Source organism: Takifugu flavidus, chromosome 4 (assembly GCF_003711565.1).
Source record: "Takifugu flavidus isolate HTHZ2018 chromosome 4, ASM371156v2, whole genome shotgun sequence".
Taxonomy (NCBI): Eukaryota; Metazoa; Chordata; class Actinopteri; order Tetraodontiformes; family Tetraodontidae; genus Takifugu; species Takifugu flavidus.
Genome location: NC_079523.1, coordinates 109,302 through 134,024, shown reverse-complemented (window position 1 = coordinate 134,024; position 24,723 = coordinate 109,302). Strand labels below are relative to the sequence as shown.

The 24,723-nt window shown below is 53.1% G+C and overlaps 2 protein-coding genes and 1 long non-coding RNA gene across 3 annotated transcripts in view; all 3 read left to right on the top strand.

Moving 5' to 3' along the window:
* The window catches only part of LOC130523955 (phosphatidylinositol 4-phosphate 3-kinase C2 domain-containing subunit beta-like), a 45,701-nt gene extending 25,957 nt beyond the window's left edge, over window positions 1–19,744 (top strand). The window contains 21 exon segments of the mRNA XM_057029596.1: window positions 1,640–1,731; window positions 1,734–1,827; window positions 1,906–1,999; window positions 2,339–2,433; window positions 4,373–4,553; window positions 4,745–4,852; window positions 5,529–5,621; window positions 5,717–5,846; window positions 8,537–8,673; window positions 8,782–8,951; window positions 9,044–9,200; window positions 9,514–9,623; window positions 10,722–10,923; window positions 13,360–13,484; window positions 13,598–13,712; window positions 16,440–16,512; window positions 16,633–16,668; window positions 17,508–17,525; window positions 17,637–17,743; window positions 17,966–18,094; window positions 19,039–19,744. Of these exon segments, the coding sequence (XP_056885576.1) occupies window positions 1,640–1,731; window positions 1,734–1,827; window positions 1,906–1,999; window positions 2,339–2,433; window positions 4,373–4,553; window positions 4,745–4,852; window positions 5,529–5,621; window positions 5,717–5,846; window positions 8,537–8,673; window positions 8,782–8,951; window positions 9,044–9,200; window positions 9,514–9,623; window positions 10,722–10,923; window positions 13,360–13,484; window positions 13,598–13,712; window positions 16,440–16,512; window positions 16,633–16,668; window positions 17,508–17,525; window positions 17,637–17,743; window positions 17,966–18,094; window positions 19,039–19,233 (2,461 nt within the window). The 3' untranslated portion in view covers window positions 19,234–19,744.
* On the top strand, window positions 17,043–17,399 carry LOC130523976 (uncharacterized). The gene is made up of 3 exons (XR_008950054.1): window positions 17,043–17,059; window positions 17,150–17,185; window positions 17,358–17,399. It is a non-coding gene; the product is annotated as an uncharacterized LOC130523976 (long non-coding RNA).
* Window positions 19,745–20,448: 704 nt separating the features above from the next.
* Window positions 20,449–23,977, top strand: LOC130523959 (protein phosphatase 1 regulatory subunit 15B-like). Its single transcript, XM_057029607.1, has 2 exons — window positions 20,449–22,652; window positions 23,148–23,977. The coding sequence occupies exons 1-2, from the start codon at window positions 21,021–21,023 to the stop codon at window positions 23,355–23,357; spliced, it is 1,842 nt and encodes a 613-aa protein (XP_056885587.1). The 5' UTR covers window positions 20,449–21,020; the 3' UTR covers window positions 23,358–23,977.
* Window positions 23,978–24,723: the final 746 nt, after the last annotated feature.

The window sequence follows — 24,723 nt, the reverse complement described above, 5'->3', positions numbered from 1 at the left end:
TCGCACCACCTTCTTGGCGAAGGTGATAATTGTCATCAAAGGAGAAATGATTAGCAAACTGCTAAATTGGGCTTTTGAAAATGGAAACAGCAGCTGATTGTGAACCACAGCAGCTGATTGTGAATCACAGCACCTGATTGTGAATCACAGCAGCACCTGATTGTGAATCACAGCAGCTGATTGTGAACCACAGCAGCTGATTGTGAACCACAGCAGCTGATTGTGAACCTCAGCAGCTGATGTGAAACACAGCAGCTGATTGTGAACCACAGCAGCTGATTGTGAATCTCAGCAGCTGATTGTGAACCACAGCAGCTGATTGTGAATCACAGCAGCTGATTGTGAACCACAGCAGCTGATTGTGAATCTCAGCAGCTGATTGTGAACCACAGCAGCTGATTGTGAATCACAGCAGCTGATTGTGAACACAGCAGCTGATTGTGAATCACAGCAGCTGATTGTGAATCCACAGCAGCTGATTGTGAACACAGCAGCTGATTGTGAATCACAGCAGCTGATTGTGACCACAGCAGCTGATTGTGAATCTCAGCAGCTGATTGTGAACCACAGCAGCTGATTGTGAATCACAGCAGCTGATTGTGAACCACAGCAGCTGATTGTGAATCTCAGCAGCTGATTGTGAACCACAGCAGCTGATTGTGAATCACAGCAGCTGATTGTGAACCACAGCAGCTGATTGTGAATCACAGCAGCTGATTGTGAATCACAGCAGCTGATTGTGAACCACAGCAGCTGATTGTGAATCACAGCAGCTGATTGTGAACCACAGCAGCTGATTGTGAATCACAGCAGCTGATTGTGAATCACAGCAGCTGATGTGAATCTCAGCAGCTGATTGTGAACCACAGCAGCTGATTGTGAATCACAGCAGCAGCTGATTGTGAATCACAGCAGCTGATTGTGAATCTCAGCAGCTGATTGTGAACCACAGCAGCTGATTGTGAACCACAGCAGCTGATTTGAATCACAGCAGCTGATTGTGAATCTCAGCAGCTGATTGTGAACCACAGCAGCTGATTGTGAATCTCAGCAGCTGATTGTGAACCACAGCAGCTGATTGTGAACCACAGCAGCTGATTGTGAACCACAGCAGCTGATTGTGAATCTCAGCAGCTGATTGTGAACCACAGCAGCTGATTGTGAATCACAGCAGCTGATTGTGAACCACAGCAGCTGATTGTGAATCTCAGCAGCTGATTGTGAACCACAGCTCTGATTGTGAACCACAGCAGCTGATTGTGAATCTCAGCAGCTGATTGTGAACCACGCAGCTGATTGTGAACCACAGCAGCTGATTGTGAATCTCAGCAGCTGATTGTGAACACAGCAGCTGATTGTGAATCACAGCAGCTGATTGTGAATCACACACAGCAGCTGATTGTGAATCACAGCAGCTGATTGTGAACCACAGCAGCTGATTGTGAATCTCAGCAGCTGATTGTGAATCACAGCAGCTGATTGTGAATCACAGCAGCTGATTGTGAACCACAGCAGCTGATTGTGAATCTCAGCAGCTGATTGTGAACCATCAGCAGCTGATTGTGAATCACAGCAGCTGATTGTGAACCCTGTCACCATCTTTGACTCGTGATCTGCCACCATGTGCACGTGTGTTCAGGCTGACGGTGGAAGATCGCCATTTGTTGTGGGAGAAGAAATCGTTCTGTCAGTCGGAGAGCGCCGCACTACCTCTGGTGCTGGCCAGCGCCCCTGCTGGCAGTGGTCCTGTCTTCCTGAGATCGAATCGCCTGCTGAGGCAATGGCGTGTCCAGAACACCTGGACAACCTGGGACTCCTGCATGCTTCGTATGTCCAGCGACCAGCAGCAGCCTGACAGGTAGAGCGGCGTCACCATGTCAGGCTGCTAATTATTGTTAACGACAGGTTTCCAGATCAGGAGGTGAGACGGATGGCGGTTCAATGGATGGATCCGATGACACACACAGAGCTGCTTGACTTCCTGCCTCAACTTGTCCAGGTAAGTTTTCCTCATTTTCTAAAGGGGTACACCCCTTATGTAGTTAGCATGCTCAGCTGTTAGCATGATGGAATGTTAGCTGCTGAGATATCAGACAAACCATCGTTGAAATGGCTGAACACAAGTTTTGTGACCCTATCCTGCCGTTGGTCAGGTGCTTCCATACAAGCACGCAGCAGGTGTCTCAAGAGCTTTCATGCTAAACATCTGAACAGTTCCAACAGTAGACGCCAGTCACAGAGTTGTTCGGATCATGTTAGCTTAATGTGGTTTATAGCAGCTCTGATTCATTAACCCTGCTCCTGGGTTCTGGTCCTGGCCCGTTTCCCTTTCTTTTAGGCTCTGAAGTACGAGTGCTACTTGGACAGTTCCTTGGTTCGCTTCCTGCTCCGGAGAGCCATGAGGGACATTCGGATTGCTCACTACCTGTTCTGGTCAGCTGGTTTAGTGATCATGCTAACCCTAACCCTAACCCTAACCCTAACCCTTAAACCCTAACCCCTAACACTAACCCTTAAACCCTAACCCCTAACACTAAACCCTAACCCCTAACCCTCACCCTAGCCCCTAACCCCTAACCCCTCACCCTAACCCCTCACCCTAACCCCTAACCCTAGCCCCTAACCCCTAACCCTAGCCCCTAACCCTTAACCCCTAACCCCTAACCCTCTCCCTAACCCCTAACCCTTAGCCCCTAACCCTAACCCTAACCCTAGCCCCTAACCCTAACCCCTAACCCCTCACCCTAACCCTAACCCTAGCCCCTAACCCTAACCCCTAGCCCAGGGGTCGGCAACCCATGGCTCTAGAGCCGCATGCGGCTCTTTAGTGCCGCCCTAGTGGCTCCCTGGAGCTTTTTCAAAAATGTGAAAATGGAAAAACATGGTGTGAATATATTTTTTGTTTTAATAAAATTTCTGTAGGAGGAAAAACATGACAAACATTCTTAAAGATTTACAATGCTGTAAAAATATGTATAATAAATATTTAATTTCAACATCTCATTATAATGGAAGTTAAACTTAAAGCACCATCGTACAGCAGACTAGTCACGTGGTGCGTCATTCTCTCCAGGATGCATTGCAGGGAACATAAACATTTAATCATGAATGCTCTTTATGTATTTGTAGCCTACTTATCATTTGGAAAGTAGATTAATACAGCTAATATAGACACTTACAGCATGTGTTGCCTTTATTATAAGCCATATATAAGGCTTTTAATTTTTTGCGGCTCCAGACAGATTTGTTTTTTGGTTTTTTTGGTCTAATACGGCTCTTTCAACATTTTGAGTTGCCGACCTCTGCCCTAGCCCCTAACCCTAACCCCTAACCCTAACCCCTCACCCTAACCCTAACCCTAGCCCCTAACCCCTAACCCTCACCCTAACCCTAGCCCCTAACCCTACCCCTAGCCCCTAACCCCTAACCCCTAACCCTAACCCTAACCCTAACCCCTCACCCTAACCCTAACCCTAGCCCCTAACCCTAACCCTAACCCCTCACCCTCACCCTCACCCTAACCCCTAACCCTCACCCTCACCCTAACCCCTAACCCCTAACCCCTCCCCTAACCCTCACCCTACCCTAACCCCTAACCCTAGCCCCTACCCCTAGCCCCTAACCCTAGCCCCTAACCCTAACCCCAACCCCTAACCCCTAACCCCTAACCCTAACCCTAACCCTAACCCTTGGACAGTTCCTTGGTTCGCTTCCTGCTCCGGAGAGCCATGAGGGACATTCGGATTGCTCACTACCTGTTCTGGTCAGCTGGTTTAGTGATCATGCTAACCCTAACCCCTAATCCTAACCCTCACCCTCACCCTAACCCTAACCCTTAAACCCTAACCCCTAACACTAACCCTAACCCCTAACCCCTAACCCTAGCCCCTAACCCTAACCCCTAACCCTAACCCTAGCCCCTAACCCTAACCCTAACCCCTCACCCCACCCTAACCCTACCCTAACCCTCACCCTAACCCCTAACCCTAACCCTAACCCTAACCCTAACCCCTAACCCCTAACACTAACCCCTCACCCTAACCCTAGCCCCTAACCCTAACCCTAGCCCCTAACCCTAACCCCTAACCCCTAACCTAACCCTAACCCTCACCCTTACCCTTACCCTAACCCCTAACCCTTAGCCCCTACCCCTAACCCTCCCCCTAACCCCTAACCCTTAGCCCCTAACCCCTAACCCTAACCCTCACCCTAACCCTAACCCCTAACCCTAACCCCTAACCCCTAACCTCACCCTAACCCCTAACCCCTAACCCCTAACCCTAGCCCCTAACCCTAACCCTAACCCTCACCCTAACCCTAACCCTAACCCTCTGGTCCGGTGTGTGAGGATGCTGCTGTGTGTTTGCATCAGGCTTCTGAAGGACAACCTGCTGGACAGCCAGTTTAGCGCCCGCTATCGCCACCTGCTGGCCGCTCTGCTCTGCTGCGTCGGTCGAGGTCTCCGAGAGGAATTTGATCGTCAGAGCTGGCTTGTCTCCATTCTTACCAATGTGGCCCACAGAGTCCGGGACGCGACCCCGTCCAGCAGACAGGTTGGGACATCCAAGCCCCAAAGATGAGGGTTGATTCGCTCGTAACGGAGCAGAGAAGGGTTCCTTTCATGGTGTCTTTGGAACCCTGCTCAGTTTAAATCGGGTCGTCAGAATGTTCAGATCAATTATGGCCAGTCAGATAATTACACAGCGATAATTAAACATTAAATCTAGCTGTGCCTTTGTTGCAGTGTGTCCTCAAAGAAGCTCTGGAGGAGCTGAATCAGTTCTTCTCAGTGAGCAGCAGTTGCAGACTTCCCCTCAACCCTGCGCTGCACGTCAGGGGCCTCAACACCCAGGTACGCAGTGGCCACGCCAGGCTCGTTAGGTGTCAGGCTCGTTAGGCTTGTCAGGCGCCAGGCTCGTTAGGCTCGTTAGGTGTCAGGCTCGTTAGGCTCGTTAGGCTCGTTAGGTGTCAGGCTCGCTAGGCTCGTTAGGCTCGTCAGGCTCGTTAGGTGTCAGGCTCGCTAGGCTCATTAGGCTCGTTAGGTGTCAGGCTCGTTAGGTGTCAGGCTCGCTAGGCTCGTTAGGCTCGTTAGGTGTCAGGCTCGTTAGGCTTGTCAGGCGCCAGGCTCGTTAGGCTCGTTAGGTGTCAGGCTCGTTAGGCTCGTCAGGCGCCAGGCTCGTTAGGCTTGTTAGGCTCGTTAGGCACCAGGCTCGTTAGGCTCGTTAGGTGTCAGGCTCGTTAGGCTCGTCAGGCGCCAGGCTGGTTAGGCTGGTTAGGCACCAGGCTCGTTAGGTGTCAGGCTCGTTAGGCTCGTCAGGCGCCAGGCTCGTTAGGCTTGTTAGGCTCGTTAGGCACCAGGCTCGTTAGGTGTCAGGCTCGTTAGGCTTGTTAGGTGTCAGGCTCGTTAGGCTCGTCAGGTGTCAGGCTCGTTAGGCTTGTTAGGCTCGTTAGCCTCGTTAGCCTCGTTAGCCTTAGCTGTTAGCAATCATCTAACCATTATCATCTAACCATTGTGCCCTGTGGTGCAGCTGTGTTCCTTCTTCAACTCCAATGCGGTTCCTCTGAAACTGTCCTTCCAAAACCGGGACCCTCTTGGAGACCACATAAGTGTCATCTTCAAAGTGAGATTTACAGCCCTATTCAAACTGAACTCAGGTTTTATCGGCAGTGATGGAGCCTCTCCCCCATGTCCCCCCATGTCCCCCATGTCCCCCAGTCAGGAGACGACCTGCGGCAGGACATGCTGACTCTTCAGGTCATCAGAATCATGAACAAAATCTGGATCCAGGAGGGTCTTGACATGAGGATGGTCATCTTTAAATGCTTCTCTACTGGTAGAGGACGAGGTGAGTGGACATCACAGGAGGACGCTCAGGCTTTGGGACCACCGCCAGTCCACCCTGACCAAGATCAGGGAAAAGGGTTAGGGTCAGGGTCAGGGTCAGGGTTAGGGTTTGGGTTAGGGTCAGGGTTAGGGGTTAGGGTTAGGGTTAGGGGTTAAGGTTTGGGTTAGGGTCAGAGTTAGGGGTTAGGGTCAGGGTTAGGGTTTGGGTTAGGGGTCAGGGTTAGGGTTAGAGTTAGGGGTTAGGGTCAGGGTTAGAGTTAGGGGTTAGGGTTAGGATTTGGGTTAGGGGTTAGGGTCAGGGTTTGGGTTAGGGTCAGGGTTAGGGTTAGGATTTGGGTTAGGGGTTAGGGTTTGGGTTTGGGTTAGGGTCAGGGTTAGGGTCAGGGTTAGGATTTGGGTTAGGGGTTAGGGTCAGGGTTTGGGTTTGGGTTAGGGTTAGGGTCAGGGTCAGGGTTAGGATTTGGGTTAGGGGTTAGGGTCAGGGTTTGGGTCAGGGTTAGGGTCAGGGTCAGGGTTTGGGTTAGGGTCAGGGTCAGGGTTAGGGTTAGGATTTGGGTTAGGGTTAGGATTTGGGTTAGGGGTTAGGGTCAGGGTTTGGGTTTGGGTTTGGGTTAGGGTTAGGGTCAGGGTCAGGGTTAGGGTCAGGGTTAGGGTTTCACGTCCTAAAGTTGTTCCAGATCAGGTTTAATAATAACGAGAGGGGAGGAAATTGATGACCTGCATTTTAGCTGAATCCAAACGTGCCTCTTCTCCAGATGATTAGCATGATGATTAGCATGATGGTTAGCATGATGGTTAGCATTATGATTAGCAACGGTTGGATGTAGCAGCAGCATATTGATGCACAGGTGTTGCACTCATGGAGAAGGACAGTTCTAGACAGGGACGGGGACAGTGTCGGGGACGGGGACAGTGTCGGGGACGGGGATAGTGACAGGGACGGGGACAGTGTCGGGGACAGGGACAGTGACGGGGACAGTGTCGGGGACGGGGATAGTGACAGGGACAGTGTTGGGGACAGTGACGGGGACGGGGACAGTGTCGGGGATGGGGACAGGGACAGTGTCGGGGACAGTGTCGGGGACGGGGATAGTGACAGGGACAGTGTCGGGGACGGGGACAGTGTCGGGGACAGGGACAGTGTCGGGGACGGGGACAGTGTCGGGGACGGGGATAGTGACGGGGACAGTGTCGGGGATGGGGACAGTGTCGGGGACAGGGACAGTGACGGGGACAGGGACAGGGACAGTGTCGGGGACGGGGACAGTGTCGGGGACGGTGTCGGGGATGGGGACAGGGACAGTGTCGGGGACGGGGACAGTGTCGAGGACGGGGATAGTGACGGGGACAGTGTCGGGGATGGGGACAGGGACAGTGTCGGGGACGGGGACAGTGACAGGGACGGGGATAGTGACGGGGACAGGGACAGTGTCAGGGACAGTGACGGGGACAGTGTCGGGGACGGGGATAGTGACAGGGACAGTGTCGGGGACAGTGACGGGGACAGGGACAGTGTCGGGGACGGGGATAGTGACAGGGACGGGGACAGTGTCGGGGACAGTGTCGGGGACGGGGATAGTGACGGGGACAGTGTCGGGGATGGGGACAGTGTCGGGGATGGGGACAGTGTCGGGGATGGGGACAGTGTCGGGGACAGTGACGGGGACAGTGTCGGGGATGGGGACAGTGACGGGGACAGGGACAGTGTCGGGGATGGGGACAGTGTCGGGGACAGTGACGGGGACAGTGTCGGGGACGGGGATAGTGACGGGGACAGTGTCGGGGATGGGGACAGTGTCGGGGACAGGGACAGTGTCGGGGATGGGGACAGTGTCGGGGACAGTGACGGGGACAGTGTCGGGGATGGGGACAGTGACGGGGACAGGGACAGTGTCGGGGACAGTGACGGGGACAGTGTCGGGGACGGGGATAGTGACGGGGACAGTGTCGGGGATGGGGACAGTGACGGGGACAGGGACAGTGTCGGGGATGGGGACAGTGTCGGGGACAGTGACGGGGACAGTGTCGGGGACGGGGATAGTGACGGGGACAGTGTCGGGGATGGGGACAGTGACGGGGACAGGGACAGTGTCGGGGATGGGGACAGTGTCGGGGACAGTGACGGGGACAGTGTCGGGGACGGGGATAGTGACGGGGACAGTGTCGGGGATGGGGACAGTGTCGGGGACAGGGACAGTGTCGGGGATGGGGACAGTGTCGGGGACAGTGACGGGGACAGTGTCGGGGACGGGGATAGTGACGGGGACAGTGTCGGGGATGGGGACAGTGTCGGGGATGGGGACAGTGACGGGGACAGTGTCGGGGACAGTGTCGGGGACGGGGATAGTGACGGGGACAGTGTCGGGGATGGGGACAGTGTCGGGGATGGGGACAGTGTCGGGGACAGTGTCGGGGACGGGGATAGTGACGGGGACAGTGTCGGGGATGGGGACAGTGTCGGGGACAGTGTCGGGGACGGGGATAGTGACGGGGACAGTGTCGGGGACGGGGATAGTGACAGGGACGGGGACAGGGACAGTGTCGGGGATGGGGACAGTGTCGGGGACAGTGTCGGGGATGGGGACAGTGTCGGGGACAGTGTCGGGGACGGGGACAGTGTCGGGGACAGGGACGCTGTGTGGGGCCTCTGGAGCTGACAGGTGACTCCTCGTGTGCTGTCACCTGTGCCAGGTATGGTGGAGATGATCCCTCATGCTGACACTCTGAGGAAGATCCAGGTGGAACACGGTGTGACAGGGTCCTTTAAGGACCGCCCCCTGGCGGACTGGTTGCAGAAGCACAACCCTACAGATGCCCAGTATGAGAAGGTGCGTACGAACGCTCGGCCGGGCGTCGGCCAGCTGCTCGGGTCACCTGACAGGTTCGGGTCACCTGACAGGTTCGGGTCACCTGACAGGTTCACCTGTGCTCTTCAGGCGGTGGAGAACTTCATCTACTCGTGCGCCGGCTGCTGCGTGGCCACCTACATCCTGGGGATCTGCGACCGCCACAATGACAACATCATGCTGAAGAGCAGCGGTCACATGTTCCACATTGACTTTGGGAAGTTCCTGGGACACGCACAGATGTTCGGGAACATCAAACGGTGAGACCAGCTCCCAGGTGAACATCTGGCAGGTGTGACCCGCCTGTTTCTGAATGCCTTTCTTTCTGGGCTGTGATTGGTCGCCTCTGCAGAGACCGCGCCCCCTTTGTCTTCACCTCTGACATGGCGTACGTCATCAACGGGGGGGACAAACCGTCCAGTCGCTTCCACGACTTCGTGGACTTGTGTTGTGAGGCGTACAACCTGATCAGGAAGCACACACACCTGTTCCTGAACCTGCTGGGACTGGTAACACACACACACACACTCACACACACACACTCACACACACACACACAAATCAATCTTTATCAAATCAATCTTTGATCAGGTCAGAGGTCACCTGACCTGGTCAGAGGTCACCTGACCTGGTCAGAAAATGATCATCAACCATGAATCATGTCCTGATGTGGTTTATGAAGTCAAGCAGCTCAGTCACATTAGTCAAGTGTGTAACTGACTGCTCAGCTGCTCAGGTGTATTTTTGTGACTCACCTGAGGAGAAGCAGGACCATCAGAGTGTCTCTGGAGATGATCACATGATTGACTCTCACCTGTCCAGATGTTGTCCTGTGGAATACCTGAACTGTCTGATCAGGACGACCTGAAGTATGTTTACGACGCCCTGAGACCGCACGAGTCTGAGGCTGAAGCCACCATGTACTTCACCAGGTACGCACACACACACACACACACGCACGCACACACACACACGCACAGACACACACACACACACACACACACACGCACAGACACACGCACAGACACACACACAGACACACACACAGACACACACGCACAGACACACGCACAGACACACGCACACACACACACACACACGCACGCACACACACACACGCACAGACACACACACACACACACACGCACAGACACACGCACAGACACACACAGACACACAGACACACGCACAGACACACACACAGACACACACACAGACACACACGCACAGACACCGCACAGACACACGCACAGACACACGCACACACACCACACACGCACAGACACACGCCACACACACACACACACCACGCACAGACACACGCACAGACACGCACAGACACACGCACAGACACACACGCACACACCACACGCACAGACACACGCACAGACACACGCACACACACGCACAGACACACGCACAGACACACACACAGACACACACACTCACATACACACACGCACAGACACACGCACAGACACACACACACACGCACAGACACACACACACAGACACACACACAGACACACACAACACACACACACTCACACAACACACACACACGCACAGACACACACACACGCACACACACACGCCACACAGACCACACACACACCACTCACACACACACACACCACACACACAGACACACACACACTCACAGACACACACGCACAGACACACACTCACATACACACACGCACAGACACACACACACGCACACACACACGCACAGACACACATGCACAGACACACACTCACATACACACACGCACAGACACACTCACAGACACACACACACACACACACACTCACACACGTATGAGGAAATCACCCTAACTGGAGAATACACAGATCGATACACAACATGATTTCTTGAGATTCGCTGTTGTCGCACCTTTTGATTATTATGCTTTAATAATCAGATACTTTCAACATTTTAAAGCCACCATTATTATATATTTTATAAATGGTACTAACCGTGTGTGTGTGTGTGTGTGTGTGTGTGTGTGTGTGTGTGTGTTGGACAGGTTGATAGAGTCCAGTCTGACCAGTGTTGCCACCAAGTTGAATTTCTTCATTCATAATTTGGCTCAGATGAAGTTCGCTTCATCAGACGATCGTCCGTCTCTGACCTTCGCTCCTCGTCTGCATCATGTGAGGAACCTGGGAGCCATCAGGGACCTGAGGGTGTGCAGGCGGCTCCGCACCGCCCACCCCGGCAAGGGCTACGTGGGTCTCTCACACACTCACACACACACACTCGCACACACACTCGCACACACACACTCGCACACCACACACTCGCACACACCACTCGCACACACACTCGCACACACACTCGCACACACACACTCGCACACACACACTCGCACACACACACTCGCACACACACTCACACACTCGCACACACACACTCGCACACACACTCGCACACACACTCGCACACCACACACACACTCTCACACACACACACTCGCACTTACGCGCTCACACACACACACTCACGCACACACTCTCACACACACACACACTCTCACACACACACACTCACGCGCACACTCTCTCACACATGCACACACTCACGCGCACACTCTCACACACACACACTCTCACGCACTCACGCGCACACTCTCGCACACAAACACGCACTCACGCGCACACACTCTCACACACACACACACTCTCACGCACTCACGCGCACACTGTCGCACACAAACACACACTCACGCGCACACTCTCACACACACACACACACTCTCACACACGCACTCATGTGCACACACTCTCACACACACACACTCACGTACACACTCACACACACATACACACTCTCACACACACACTCACTCTCACACACACACACTCACGTACACACTCTCACACACACTCACTCACACACACACACTCACATACACACTCACACACACTCACTCACACACACACACTCACTCACACACACACACACACTCACGTGCACACACGCACACTCACACGCACACTCACACACACACACTCGCACACACACACTCGCACACACACTCGCACACACACACTCGCACTTATGCGCTCACACACACACACACTCACGTGCACACACTCACATGCACACACACACTCACACACACACACTCTCACACACACACACACTCTCACACACGCACTCATGTGCACACACTCACACACACACACTCTCACACACACACACTCACACACACACACACTCTCACACACACACTCACAGACGTGTCTGTTGCTAATCACTTCCAAGCCAATCTCGTTGTGTCTCAACACTGTTTGCTCCGCCCACCAGTTTTAGCCAGCGGTTTAAAACCCTCTCCTGAGAGAAGGATTTGTAGCTCCAGTCATGATGCTCGCTAAGCTAATGCTCATAGCAGCTAACCTTTAGCATCATCTTAGCTGTGCTGCTATCCTCTCCTCTCCACTGACACCCTCACCCTCGTTTAAATCGATATCTCTGGGACAAAGTCTAGAATACTTACGTGTCCATCTTAACGGGGCTTGGGGGGGAGAGGTGGGTCAGAGCCTGGATAGGTCACCAGCTCATCATCGTGCTATCGTATGGACAAACCATGATGCTTTGCATGTAAGATCAAAGAAACCTTTAATCTCAACAGTATAAATGGGCAAGGGTTAGTGGTGGGGGGTTAGGGTTAGTGGGTAGGGGTGGGGGTTAGGGTTAGTGATTAGGGTTAGGGGGTAGGGTTAGAGTTAGGGGTTAGGGTTAGGGGCAAGGATTTGGGGTGAGGGTTAGGGGTGGGGGTTAGGGTTAGTGGGTTAGGGTTAGGGGCGAGGGTTAGAGTTAGGGGTTAGGGTTAGAGGCGAGGGTTAGTGGTTAGGGTTTGGGGCGAGGGTTAGGGTTGGGGCGAGGGTTAGTGGTTAGGGTTTGGGGCGAGGGTTTGGGTTGCGGCGAGGGTTAGTGGTTAGGGGTGGGGGTTAGGGTTAGTGGTTAGGGGTTGGGGCGAGGGTTAGTGGTTAGGGGTGGGGGGTTAGGGTTAGTGGTTAGGGTTTGGGGCGAGGGTTTGGGTTGGGGTGAGGATTAGTGGTTAGGGTTAGGGGTGGGGGGTTAGGGTTAGTGGTTAGGGTTAGGGTTAGGGTTAGGGTTAGTGGTTAGGGTTTGGGGCGAGGGTTTGGGTTGCGGCGAGGTTAGTGGTTAGGGTTAGGGTTAGGGTTAGGGTTAGGGTTAGTGGTTAGAGGTAGGGGGTTAGTGGTTAGGGTTTGGGGCGAGGGTTAGTGTTAGGGTTAGGGGTGGGGGGTTAGGTTAGTGGTTAGGGTTGGGGCGAGGGTTAGTGTTAGGGTTAGGGGTGGGGGGTTAGGGTTAGGGTTAGGGTTAGTGGTTAGGGGTAGGCGGTTAGGGTTAGTGGTTAGGGTTAGGGGTGGGGGGTTAGGGTTAGGGTTAGTGGTTAGGGGTAGGCGGTTAGGGTTAGTGGTTAGGGTTAGTGGTTAGGGTTAGGGGTGGGGGGTTAGGTTAGTGGTTAGGGTTAGGGTTAGGGGCGAGGGTTTGGGTTCCGATGTGTCAGGTCTTCTCTGTCCCCTCCTTTACCCATCTGTCCCTCAGCAGGACCCCCCAACATGAGGCGGACTCTGTATTCCTCTGGAGTTCTGTCTGCATGAAGCTGAACTGAACTGCAGTGTGATTGTTTCCAGGCATTTGTGGTGAAGGTGGAGAGGGACGGCCAGAAGGAGGCGCTGTTTGTTCAGAGGACATTTGAAGAATTTAATGAACTCCACAGCAAACTGAGACTTCTGTTTCCTGCCAGCAAATTACCCAAGTACGCACAAACACACCGCGTCTCCTGTCGTCTTTCTCTCTGTGATTAACCTGCGTTAAAGCTCCGCCCACTTCCTGTTTGTCCGCCACTGCTCTCTGTCCTGGTCCAAAAAGCTTCCCCAACCGTTTTGTGATCGGTCGGTCCAGTGACGCCACAGCTGATCGGAGAAAAGATGAACTGAACGGTTACGTGTGGCACCTCGTTAACTCTCCCCCGGAGGTGGCGCAGGTGAGTCCTGATGGTGGTGGTGAGGATGATGATGGTGGTGGTGGTGGTGAGGATGATGGTGGTGGTGAGGATGATGGTGGTGGTGAGGATGATGGTGGTGGTGAGGATGATGATGGTGGTGGTGAGGATGATGATGAGGAGGATGATGGTGGTGGTGGTGAGGATGATGATGAGGAGGAGGAGGATGATGATGGTGGTGAGAATGATGATGAGGAGGAGGATGATGATGATGGTGGTGGTGCGGCTGCTGCTGGTGGTGGTGAGGATGATGATGATGGTGGTGGTGGTGGTGAGGATGATGGTGGTGAGGATGATGGTGGTGGTGAGGATGATGATGATGGTGGTGGTGCGGCTGCTGCTGCGGCGGCGGCTGCTGCTGGTGGTGGTGCGGCTGCTGCTGCGGCGGCTGCTGCTGCGGCGGCTGCTGCTGCGGCGGCTGCTGCTGGTGGTGGTGGTGCGGCTGCTGCTGGTGGTGGTGCGGCTGCTGCTGCGGCGGCTGCTGCTGTGGTGGTGCGGCTGCTGGTGCTGCTGCTGGTGGTGGTGCGCCTGCTGCTGCGGCGGCTGGTGGTGCGGCTGCTGCTGGTGGTGGTGCGGCTGCTGCTGCGGCGGCTGGTGGTGCGGCTGCTGGTGGTGGTGCGCTGCTGCTGGTGGTCCGGCTGCTGGTGGTGGTGCGGCTGCTGCTGGTGGTCCGGCTGCTGGTGGTGGTGCGGCTGCTGGTGGTGGTGCGGCTGCTGCTGGTGGTGCGGCTGCTGCTGGTGGTGCGGCTGCGGCGGCGGCTGCTGCTGGTGGTGCGGCTGCTGGTGGTGGTGCGGCTGCTGCTGCTGGTGGTGGTGAGGATGAGGAGGAGGAGGAGCTTTCCTCTTCATCATGGCCCGGACCATCATTTCTGTCCTTTTTGCCTTCTTCCTTCATTCTTTTGTCTTTGACATGTTCAGACTGAAATTATGTTGTGAGTGATGATTGGGACAGACAGGAGGACAGATGGACAGACAGACAGGAGGACAGATGGACAGACAGACAGACAGGAGGACAGATGGACAGACAGACAGGAGGACAGATGGACAGACAGACAGGAGAACAGATGGACAGACAGACAGGAGGACAGATGGACAGACAGACAGACAGGAGGACAGATGGACAGACAGACTGGAGGACAGATGGACAGACAGACAGGAGGACAGATGGACAGACAGACAGGAGAACAGATGGACAGACAGACAGGAGAACAGATGGACAGACAGAGGAGAACAGATGGACAGACAGACAGGAGAACAGATGGACAGACAGACAGGAGGACAGATGGACAGACAGACAGGAGAACAGATGGACAGACAGACAGGAGGACAGATGGACAGACAGACAGGAGGACAGATGGACAGACAGACAGGAGAAAGATGGACAGACAGACAGGAGGAGGACAGATGGACAGACAGACAGAGACAGGAGGACAGATGGACAGACAGACTGGAGGACAGATGGACAGACAGACAGGAGGAGGACAGATGGACAGACAGACAGGAGAACAGATGGACAGACAGACAGGAGAACAGATGGACAGACAGGAGAACAGATGGACAGACAGACAGGAGGACAGATGGACAGACAGGAGAACAGATGGACAGACAGACTGGAGGACAGATGGACAGACAGACTGGAGGACAGATGGACAGACAGACAGGAGAACAGATGGACAGACAGACAGGAGAACAGATGGACAGACAGACAGGAGGACAGATGGACAGGAGAACAGATGGACAGACAGACAGGAGGACAGATGGACAGACAGACAGGAGGACAGATGGACAGACAGACTGGAGGACAGATGGACAGACAGACAGGAGGACAGACGGACAGACAGACAGGAGGACAGATGGACAGACAGACTGGAGGACAGATGGACAGACAGACAGGAGGACAGACGGGCTGACAGACAGGAGGACAGACAGACAGGAGGACAGATGGACAGACAGGAGGACAGACGGGCTGACAGACAGGAGGACAGACAGACAGGAGGACAGACGGGCTGACAGACAGGAGGACAGATGGACAGACAGACAGGAGGACAGACAGACAGGAGGACAGACGGGCTGACAGACAGGAGGACAGATGGACAGACAGACAGGAGGACAGATGGACAGACAGGAGGACAGACGGGCTGACAGACAGGAGGACAGACAGACAGGAGGACAGATGGACAGACAGGAGGACAGACAGACAGGAGGAGAGACGGGCTGACAGACAGGAGGACAGATGGACAGACAGGAGGACAGACAGACAGGAGGAGAGACGGGCTGACAGACAGGAGGACAGATGGACAGACAGACAGGAGAACAGACGGACAGACAGACAGGAGGACGGACAGGCGGGCGGACAGACAGGTGGACAGACAGACAGGAGGACGGACAGACAGACAGGAGGACGGACAGACAGGTGGACAGACAGACAGGAGGACGGACAGACAGGTGGACAGACAGACAGGAGGACGGACAGACAGGAGGACGGACAGACAGGTGGACAGACAGACAGGAGGACGGACAGACAGGTCGACAGACAGATGGACAGACAGGAGGACAGACGGGCTGACAGACAGGCAGGCTGACTCAAAATCAAGCTCCGATGACATCACATCTCTGATGACATCACAGCTCTGATGACATCACAGCTTTAAACAAATGAAGAAGAAAAAAACTAGAATTTATGTTAAACTTGGTTTCACCTGTGTTCCAGAGTGACCTCGTGTGCACCTTCTTCCACCCACTACCCAGAGATGAGAAGGCAACGCCCAGCAGTAAACCTACAGGTGAACACCCCTGATAGCACACCTGTACACAGTCACACCCCCGTACAGGTGAACTCACCCGTACATGGAAACACACCTGTACAGGTGAACACACCCGTACATGGAAACACACCTGTACAGGTGAACTCACCCGTACATGGAAACACACCTGTACAGGTGAACACACCCGTACAGGTGAACTCACCCGTACATGGAAACACCCCCGTACAGGTGAACACACCCGTACATGGAAACACACCTGTACAGGTGAACACACCTGTACACAGTAACACCCCCGTACAGGTGAACACCCCCTTACAGGTGAACACACCCGTACAGCTGAACACACCTGTACACAGTCACACCCCCGTACAGGTGAACTCACCCGTACATGGAACACACCTGTACAGGTGAACCCCCCGTACAGGTGACACCCCCGTACAGGTGAACTCACCCGTACATGGAAACACCCCCGTACAGGTGAACACACCCGTACATGGAACACACCTGTACAGGTGACACACCTGTACACAGTAACACCCCCGTACAGGTGAACACCCCCGTACAGGTGAACACACCCGTACAGCTGAACACACCTGTACACAGTCACACCCCCGTACAGGTGAACTCACCCGTACATGGAAACACACCTGTACAGGTGAACACCCCCGTACAGGTGAACACCCCCGTACAGGTGAACTCACCCGTACATGGAAACACCCCCGTACAGGTGACACACACCCGTACATGGAACACCCCTGTACAGGTGAACACACCGTACGTAAACCACAACACCCCCATACAGGTGAACACCCCCTTACAGGTGAACACAAAGGAAACCCGTACACGGAAACACCCCCGTACAGGTGAACACCCCCGTACAGGTGAACACACCTGTACATGGAAACACCCTGTACAGGTGAACACAGTAACACCCCCATACAGGTGAACACCCCCGTACAGGAAACACCCCCGTACAGGTGAACACCCCCGTACAGGTGAACTCACCCGTACAGGTGAACACCCCCGTACAGGTGAACACACCCGTACACGGAAACACCCCCGTACAGGTGAACACACCTGTACAGGTGAACTGCCCACCAGTGGATTGTTTTTGAGTAAACGCTGTGTTCTCTGCTCCTCAGAGGCCGTCTGGTCTCCAGCTTCAGGCAACGAGCTCGGCGAGGTCAAACTGTCCATTTCCTACAAGAACGACAAACTCTTCATCATGGTCATGCACATACGTGGCCTGGTCAGTGTGTGTGTGTGTGTGTGTGTGTGTGTGTGTTTGAGTGTGTGTGTGGTGTGTGTTTGAGAGTGTGTGTGTGAGTGTGTGAGAGTGTGTGTGTGTTTGAGTGTGTGTGTGTGAGTGTGTTTGAGTGTGTGTGTGTGAGTGTGTGTGATGTAAATGAGTTCATTGCTGCGTTCCTTGTGACTGTGGAGATGACAAACTGGTCTTTGTGGATCCGTGCAGCCGCCCATGCAGGACGGCACCGATCCAGACCCCTACGTCAAGCTTTACCTCCTCCCGGACCCCCAGAAGACCAGCAAGAAGAAGACCAAGGCGGCTCGCAGAACCTGTAACCCCACCTACAATGAGATGGTAGCAGTGCCTCTTCCTCTCTGATGATGTCGGTTGATCACAAGCAGGAAGTGACCACACATTCCAGCCAATCAGAGGCTTCAGTACTAGCCTAGCCCTGAACTCAGCAGCTACCACCGCACATTAAAGCGGGCTGTGTAAAACATGGAGGAGACACCCTCAGGTTGGGACGTCAGGCGATGTGGGTCACCTGTTTGCTCACCTGTTTGAAGGAGATAGTTCAGTAATTCAGGTTTGAAACTCAGATAATCTCCAGATCATCATGCAGCAGATTCTGTTTCATACTGACATCCACAGAAAAAAGCTCCATCCATGGTTAGGGTTAGGGTTAGTGACCCATGTTAGTTAGGGTTAGGGTTAGTGACCCATGTTAGTTAGGGTTAGTGACCCATGTTAGTAACCCATGATTAGGGTTAGTGACCCATGTTAGTTAGGGTTAGGGTTAGTGACCCATGTTAGTAACCCATGATTAGGGTTAGTGACCCATGTTAGTTAGGGTTAGTGACCCATGTTAGTGACCCATGATTAGGGTTAGGGTTAGTGACCCATGTTAGTAACCCATGATTAGGGTTAGTGACCCATGTTAGTAACCCATGGTTAGGGTTAGGGTTAGTGACCCATGATAGTTAGGGTTAGTGACCCATGTTTGTAACCCATGATTAGGGTTAGTGACCCATGTTGGTTAGGGTTAGGGTTAGTGACCCATGTTAGTAACCCATGGTTAGGGTTAGTGACCCATGTTAGTTAGGGTTAGGATTATTGACCCATGTTAGTAACCCATGATTAGGGTTAGTGACCCATGTTAGTTAGGGTTAGGGTTAGTGACCCATGTTAGTAACCCATGATTAGTGACTCAGTCATCTAAAGGTTGAGGCAACAGCCAGTGGTAGTTATTAGTTGTCCTGATGCCCTTTTCTTTTCTCCCTCATGCCATTGGCGGTCAGCTGGTGTATGAACGCATCCCTGAAGGCGACCTGGACCAGAGGGTGATCCACCTGCGGGTTCTTGGTGATGGTGCATTCTGGGAGAACACGCCGCTACTGGGAGAAGCCTTCATCCCGTTGAAGAGGCTGGTCCCAGGCCAGCACTGGGTGGACTGGCACCAGCTGAGTGCTGCTGGCTCAGCTTCCAGCACCTGAGTCAAAGACAATGAAGTGCTTTTACGGTGGTTTGAAGTTGTTATCAATTGAGTTTTGATCATTTTGTGAAAACAAAATGCTGTGCCTTTGTGTGCAAGGCAAAGATTTAAGTGTTTTTCTGGACACGTTTTTATCTCAAAATAAACACGACACTGAAAAATGTTAAGAAATGACTTTGTAGCAGCTGCTTCCCACTTATTGCATCTAATAAAGATTTCCTTTGATCTTCCTAATGAACATCCCAGGAAGGTCCATTACCCTGGAAGTGTGCGGTGAGGCCTGAGGGTCAAACACATGTCCACATGTCCCCTCTGCGGCCTCACTTTAACGCTTGCTCGCTCTTCCTTTAGGGGCTGACCAGCACTTGAAATGCATGCTGGGTAAACACTGGAGTGTGTTTTTGGTGAATGTACCCTCGGTTCCATTCTAGGCTTCTATTAATCTAAATTTCACCCGTAACACCTTTTCTATCATTTGCACTACAGAATAAACTTGAAATAGTGAGAATTTCTTCATGTCTTTTGTCATTTCTCTCAGTTTTTCTGACTGGAGCTGATGTTTAAGAGTTTTCATAAAGCTTCATTCATCCATTTCACATTTTTTGGAGAGATTTGTTGAATGCATCTTATTGATGTCATCATGTGATGTGATGAAAGGTCACGTACAGCAGGTCAGGCGGGGGAACAGCACTAAGGTTTATATAAAGGTTGGTCTGATGTTTAGGCCATCTGCAATCAGGGGTTGGAATGCTGCTCTTTATTAGTTAAATGTAAGAATTGTATTGGTAATTACTAAGTGATTGAATGTCGTTATTAAACTAACATGCATTTTAAATTGTGGAAATTAACCTTTTGATTTTATGTTGTAAATAGCAAAATGAATTTGGTCTCACTGATTGTGAGGAGCTGTCACCACATTGACATTACAGCTCCTCCTTTACTTCAGCTCGTGTTGTTGACTAAAATATTGGGCTTCACAAGAGGACTGATGAGTTGCTGCAATTGAATTAAAAAACATTTTGTCTGAGGAAAAGATCTCAATCACATGCTGGTAATGTTTAAATATAAGAAGAAGCAAGAGCAGTGATGAGCCAGACGAAGATATCTAGATATTGTCCATTTCCTTCATTCTAAGTCCTATTTCTCACCGGTTCTGTGCGTTTTGGTTATGTAACCGTTCGCGTCCACGTGCAGTCCAGTAACACAGCGACGGTCCCTGACAGCTGCGCCTACACATCAAAGCGTAACACAGCGACGGTCCCTGACGCGTCTGATGAAATCTTTTCTGAACTACCAAGAATCCGAGTCCTTCGATTAAAGTCGATATTCGGGATGGAGGGCAGAACGTAACCAAAGAGAAGTGATCCGAGAGCCTTTGTGAAAATCCTCGTAACTGCTGACGAGCTTCGATTCGCCTTCTCAGCCCAACAGCCGCCGCTTCCTCCATTGGATCTAACAGAAAATGGCTCTTCCTTCTTCTTCCCAAACCTCTTTCCACTCGCGACACCATTTGGATTCATTGTGTAGCTTCGTCTCGGTCTTTCTCAGGCTCTCCGCCGGGAAGAAGTCCCCCAGTGCCCGCAGCGAGCAGAGCTCCATGGCCGCGCAGAGCAGCGGCTCGGTCGATGGTTCCTGGATCTTCTGTGAGCAGCAGGACACAAATAGAAACTGAACCTTATTTTTCTTTACTGCCAATATTCGAAATCTTAAACTTGGTGTTAGTCTGACTGGATCCAGATATCGTTATATATCTGCGAGTGACTCTTGTTTTTAAGGTTCGGTTGAAGAATGTTTCGAAGTTTTCTTGGGGACGAAAATGTATCCGGCCGGCAGCCCCTGACCTCCGAAGCCGCTCAGGGACTTCCGTCTTCCGGCCTGCGCAGCCAGGAAAGCCCGTGGATCGGCGTGTTGTCCAGGCCGCCGCTGTCGTTCCTGCATCGATGCGTTACGGGTCGGCCTCGAACCCTGGCCCTGTGTGACGACTGGGCCGGCTCGATGACAACCAGCTGTTGGTCTGAAGAAAATGCCTTTTTCCTGCAGCTGGACGACATGATTCCGGTGACACAAACGGCTTCAAACTTGAGCCAGTTGCAGTGTCTGTTCAACGGAACCACCGCCGCCAACACTTCACCGTTTCAGGGCACCGGAGAACTGGGGCCCGAAGTCTGCCAGGACCGGAGGAGTACGCGATCTTCAAGCAGGACCTTCTTCAGTCGCGTGTGGTCGACTTCTCAAGAAATGAACTTGGCTGCGTTGAGGACCTGGGTCCCTGAGACCCGTGCAGGTGGAGCTCGGTGGTGGACCCGCTCCTGGGGAGGCAGCGGAGCTTCAGCCAAATGTCTGCTTTCAGATGTGTCCCATATTCAGGATGGAGACCTCACCGCCCCGCTCTCCAAGCCTAAAGCACCGGCTGTATTCATCCAGAGCAGGTGGATTCTAGGAGAAAGTGCTGGGCCGACCAGTTACAAAGGGGTGAAATTCAATAGTGGAGCTCTTCACACAGTCCAGAACGTGGAGGGGGCTCTGCTAAACCAGAGTGGTTCAGGGTTAGGGCCTGTGACCCTGGACCAGGACAATGGTTACTCCAGTCTGGAGGAGGAACATTTCCAAATAAGTTGCCTTCACATGCTGCCAGAGCTGTTGGTGGCACCAGCAGAAGCTGAAAGTCCAACAGTCCAGTCCATCCAGGACCAGGAGGACACTTCAGAGGAGGCCGATCCATCAGTAGCAGAAGATACAGCTGCTCAAGCTGAATGTGATTCATTCACCCTCCCCAAGTGCCAAAATAAAGCCATTGCCTTCATCATGGGCTGCCCCTGCAGTGATGATGATGATGATGGTGGCAGCAGCCAATCAGATGTTGAGTTCAGTGATGATGAGGAGGAGGAGGAGGAGGATGATGGCTTTGACAGTGAGGGTTCGTCCAGTCTCTCCGAGTCCAGCGGAGATGATGAGAGTGAAGTAGAACTGGACCCTGAGCATCTCTGGGGCTCTCTGTGCCACAACATGGACCCATACAACCCCCTGAACTTCATGGCCCAACTGCAGACCAGGACTCTGCCCCAGACCGTGACCGTCCCCTCACCCCCCCAGTCCAGCCCCGACACCCTGCCCTGCCTGACCTCCCTTCCAGACCCCCAGCCCTCCTCTGATAGTTGGGATGACTCTTCTTCTGCCAGCGATGCCGATGAAGCTGAGAACCATCGGCTGTGGACGTCTTTCAGCACCTGCTTGGACCCCTACAGCCCACTTAACTTCCAGGCCACTTTGAGGACTCGAGAGCCTGGTCAAGCAGGGACTGGGTCCAGAACCACGGAGGCCTCCCATGCACATACATCAACATCACCAAAGGATGAGCCAGCAGAGAGCCCGGAGAGTGGCTCCAGAGCCCTCAGACAGTCCAGAAGGACCATCAAGAAGGTCAGTGAGCATCTTTTAGAGCTAGACACCATCTGACAAAACCGCAGAGACTCTGCATTTGTCTCGCTTTTCTTCTGTATGATTTCTGAAGAAAAGCCCAAATGGGCCACGTCCCACTTGGAGGAAAGTTCCTCCTGCAGGAGCTCGCAGCTCCAAACCTGAAGGAAGTGTTTGATGTAATATTTAAAAGAATAAAGCTTAAAGCAACACACAGCAACCAGACTTAATTACAACTGGATTTATGGTGTTTGACCTTCCACCGTCGTGGAACATCCAGAGACCCCCCAACCTCAGGAAGACCATGAACAACAGGTTACTGGTGAAGGAGCCGCTGGAGAATCTCAAGACCTTCAGGGTCATGTGGAAAACTATTTTTTAATGCCATTTATCCATGAAGTATCGATAATTCTTATTGATATTTATCAGGAGTTTCAGGAGAGCAGCTGCTCTGCTGTCCACATTCCGAGTGTGATGTTACCTGTGGTCTCCCCTCAGGTACGTTTCTGTGAGCACGTAGACGAGGTCGTCATCGGTGCTGAGGAGGAGGAGGACCGGCGCGGCCCGTGGGAGGAGTTAGCTCGCGATCGCTGCAGGTTCCTGCGGCGTTGCCAGGAGGTGGAGCAGAGCATCGCCTACTGCCTGCAGCCTCAGCACCGCAGGGCGGTGTACCACCGTCTGAGCGGCGTCTGCCACCACGACACCTGAGCCGGGGCAGGGGCCGGGGCCGGGGCGGGGGCCGGGGCAGGGGCCGGGGCCGGGGCGGGGGCGGGGGCCGGGGCCGGGGCCGGGGCCGGGGCAGGGGCCGGGGCAGGGGCCGGGGCCGGGGCCGGGGCCGGGGCCGGGGCCGGGGCAGGGGCCGGGGCCGGGGCCGGGGCCGGGGCCGGGGCAGGGGCCAACAAGGTGGTTCCGACCCCTCCGAAGCTTCAGAACATCTCCACGCCTGCAGCTCTTATTGATCAGGTCTCATCGCTGGTGGAACAGAAGCAGTTTGATGACGCGACACCATTTTAACCAGACAGAAAGACCAATTTGGTAATTGTTCAGTATTCTCGCCCTTTGAAGCCAAAGATAGAAGTGTTTTAATTGATTAAAAAATGTCATCTGCTTGCTGGATCGCTGATCAATCCTGGATTAATACTCAACAGTATTGGTTAGTTTCTCAGATGCTTTTATTGTGAAAATCAGCTAACCTGTGATTGATCTTTGTGCATCAGGTCGTTGAACACTGCATATGATTAGTCTGGCAGAATGACTCAGGGTTTCTGCCAGAAAAAAGTATTTTTCTAATATCTTACCATCAATATTAAATCGATATTGAATGACGACACGTCTTCGATTCTTCACTCACGGCTCCACAGCGCCACATCAGGTCAGCAGATGCTACTACCAGTAAATCAGAACATCCTCAAAGAGGGGTTTTATTTCCGTCATTGCTGAGGAAGTGGGACTCGGCTGGTTCAGGCTGTCTCAGCAGGAAACCTCCGCTCGCTCGGGGCCGAGCGGCCAACGCGACCGCAGCTTCTTCAGCACAGCAGATGCAGCAGATGCTCGAGGGTTCAGTCACTGACGTCATAGTTGCACTCCCAGCCCTCCATTTTAGTTCTGTCTTTAGTTTGAGCGATTATTTGCATGTTATTTGCTGTTTGGCCCCCTTTACCCCACCAGCCACAGCAGGAGCGTCTCACTAAAGTAGAATATCATTCACATTTCTATCACGTCAATAATTCAATACAAAAATACAAGAGAATGGAAGGAAAGATGTGGCCGGAAAGGATGCAGGAGCAACAAAAACAACCAGGAGAGGATGGAGACACCTTCAAGAACACGAAGGAGCAGATTAAGCTGGAGTCAGAGGATCCAGGACCTGGACAAAGATCACAGTTCTGTCCAGATCCTGCAGTAATTCAATCCAAGGATATTTGCATAACCTCCAGAAAACAGTGTTAAGCAGCATCAACCCCAGAACATATGATGATATTAGGTGAGACACATTCTCAGTCCCAACCTAAATTAGAGTCTCAAATTCCACCGACTGCTTGTCTTTGGACATCGAAGCCTCGGGACATGGACA

Excerpts from the sequence above, each read along its gene's own strand:
- LOC130523959 (XM_057029607.1), top strand. The coding sequence starts at position 21,021 with ATGTTTCGAAGTTTTCTTGGGGACGAAAATGTATCCGGCCGGCAGCCC. Across the intron at positions 22,653-23,147 it reads CCAGAAGGACCATCAAGAAG|GTACGTTTCTGTGAGCACGT; the intron begins GTCAGTGAGCAT and ends GTCTCCCCTCAG.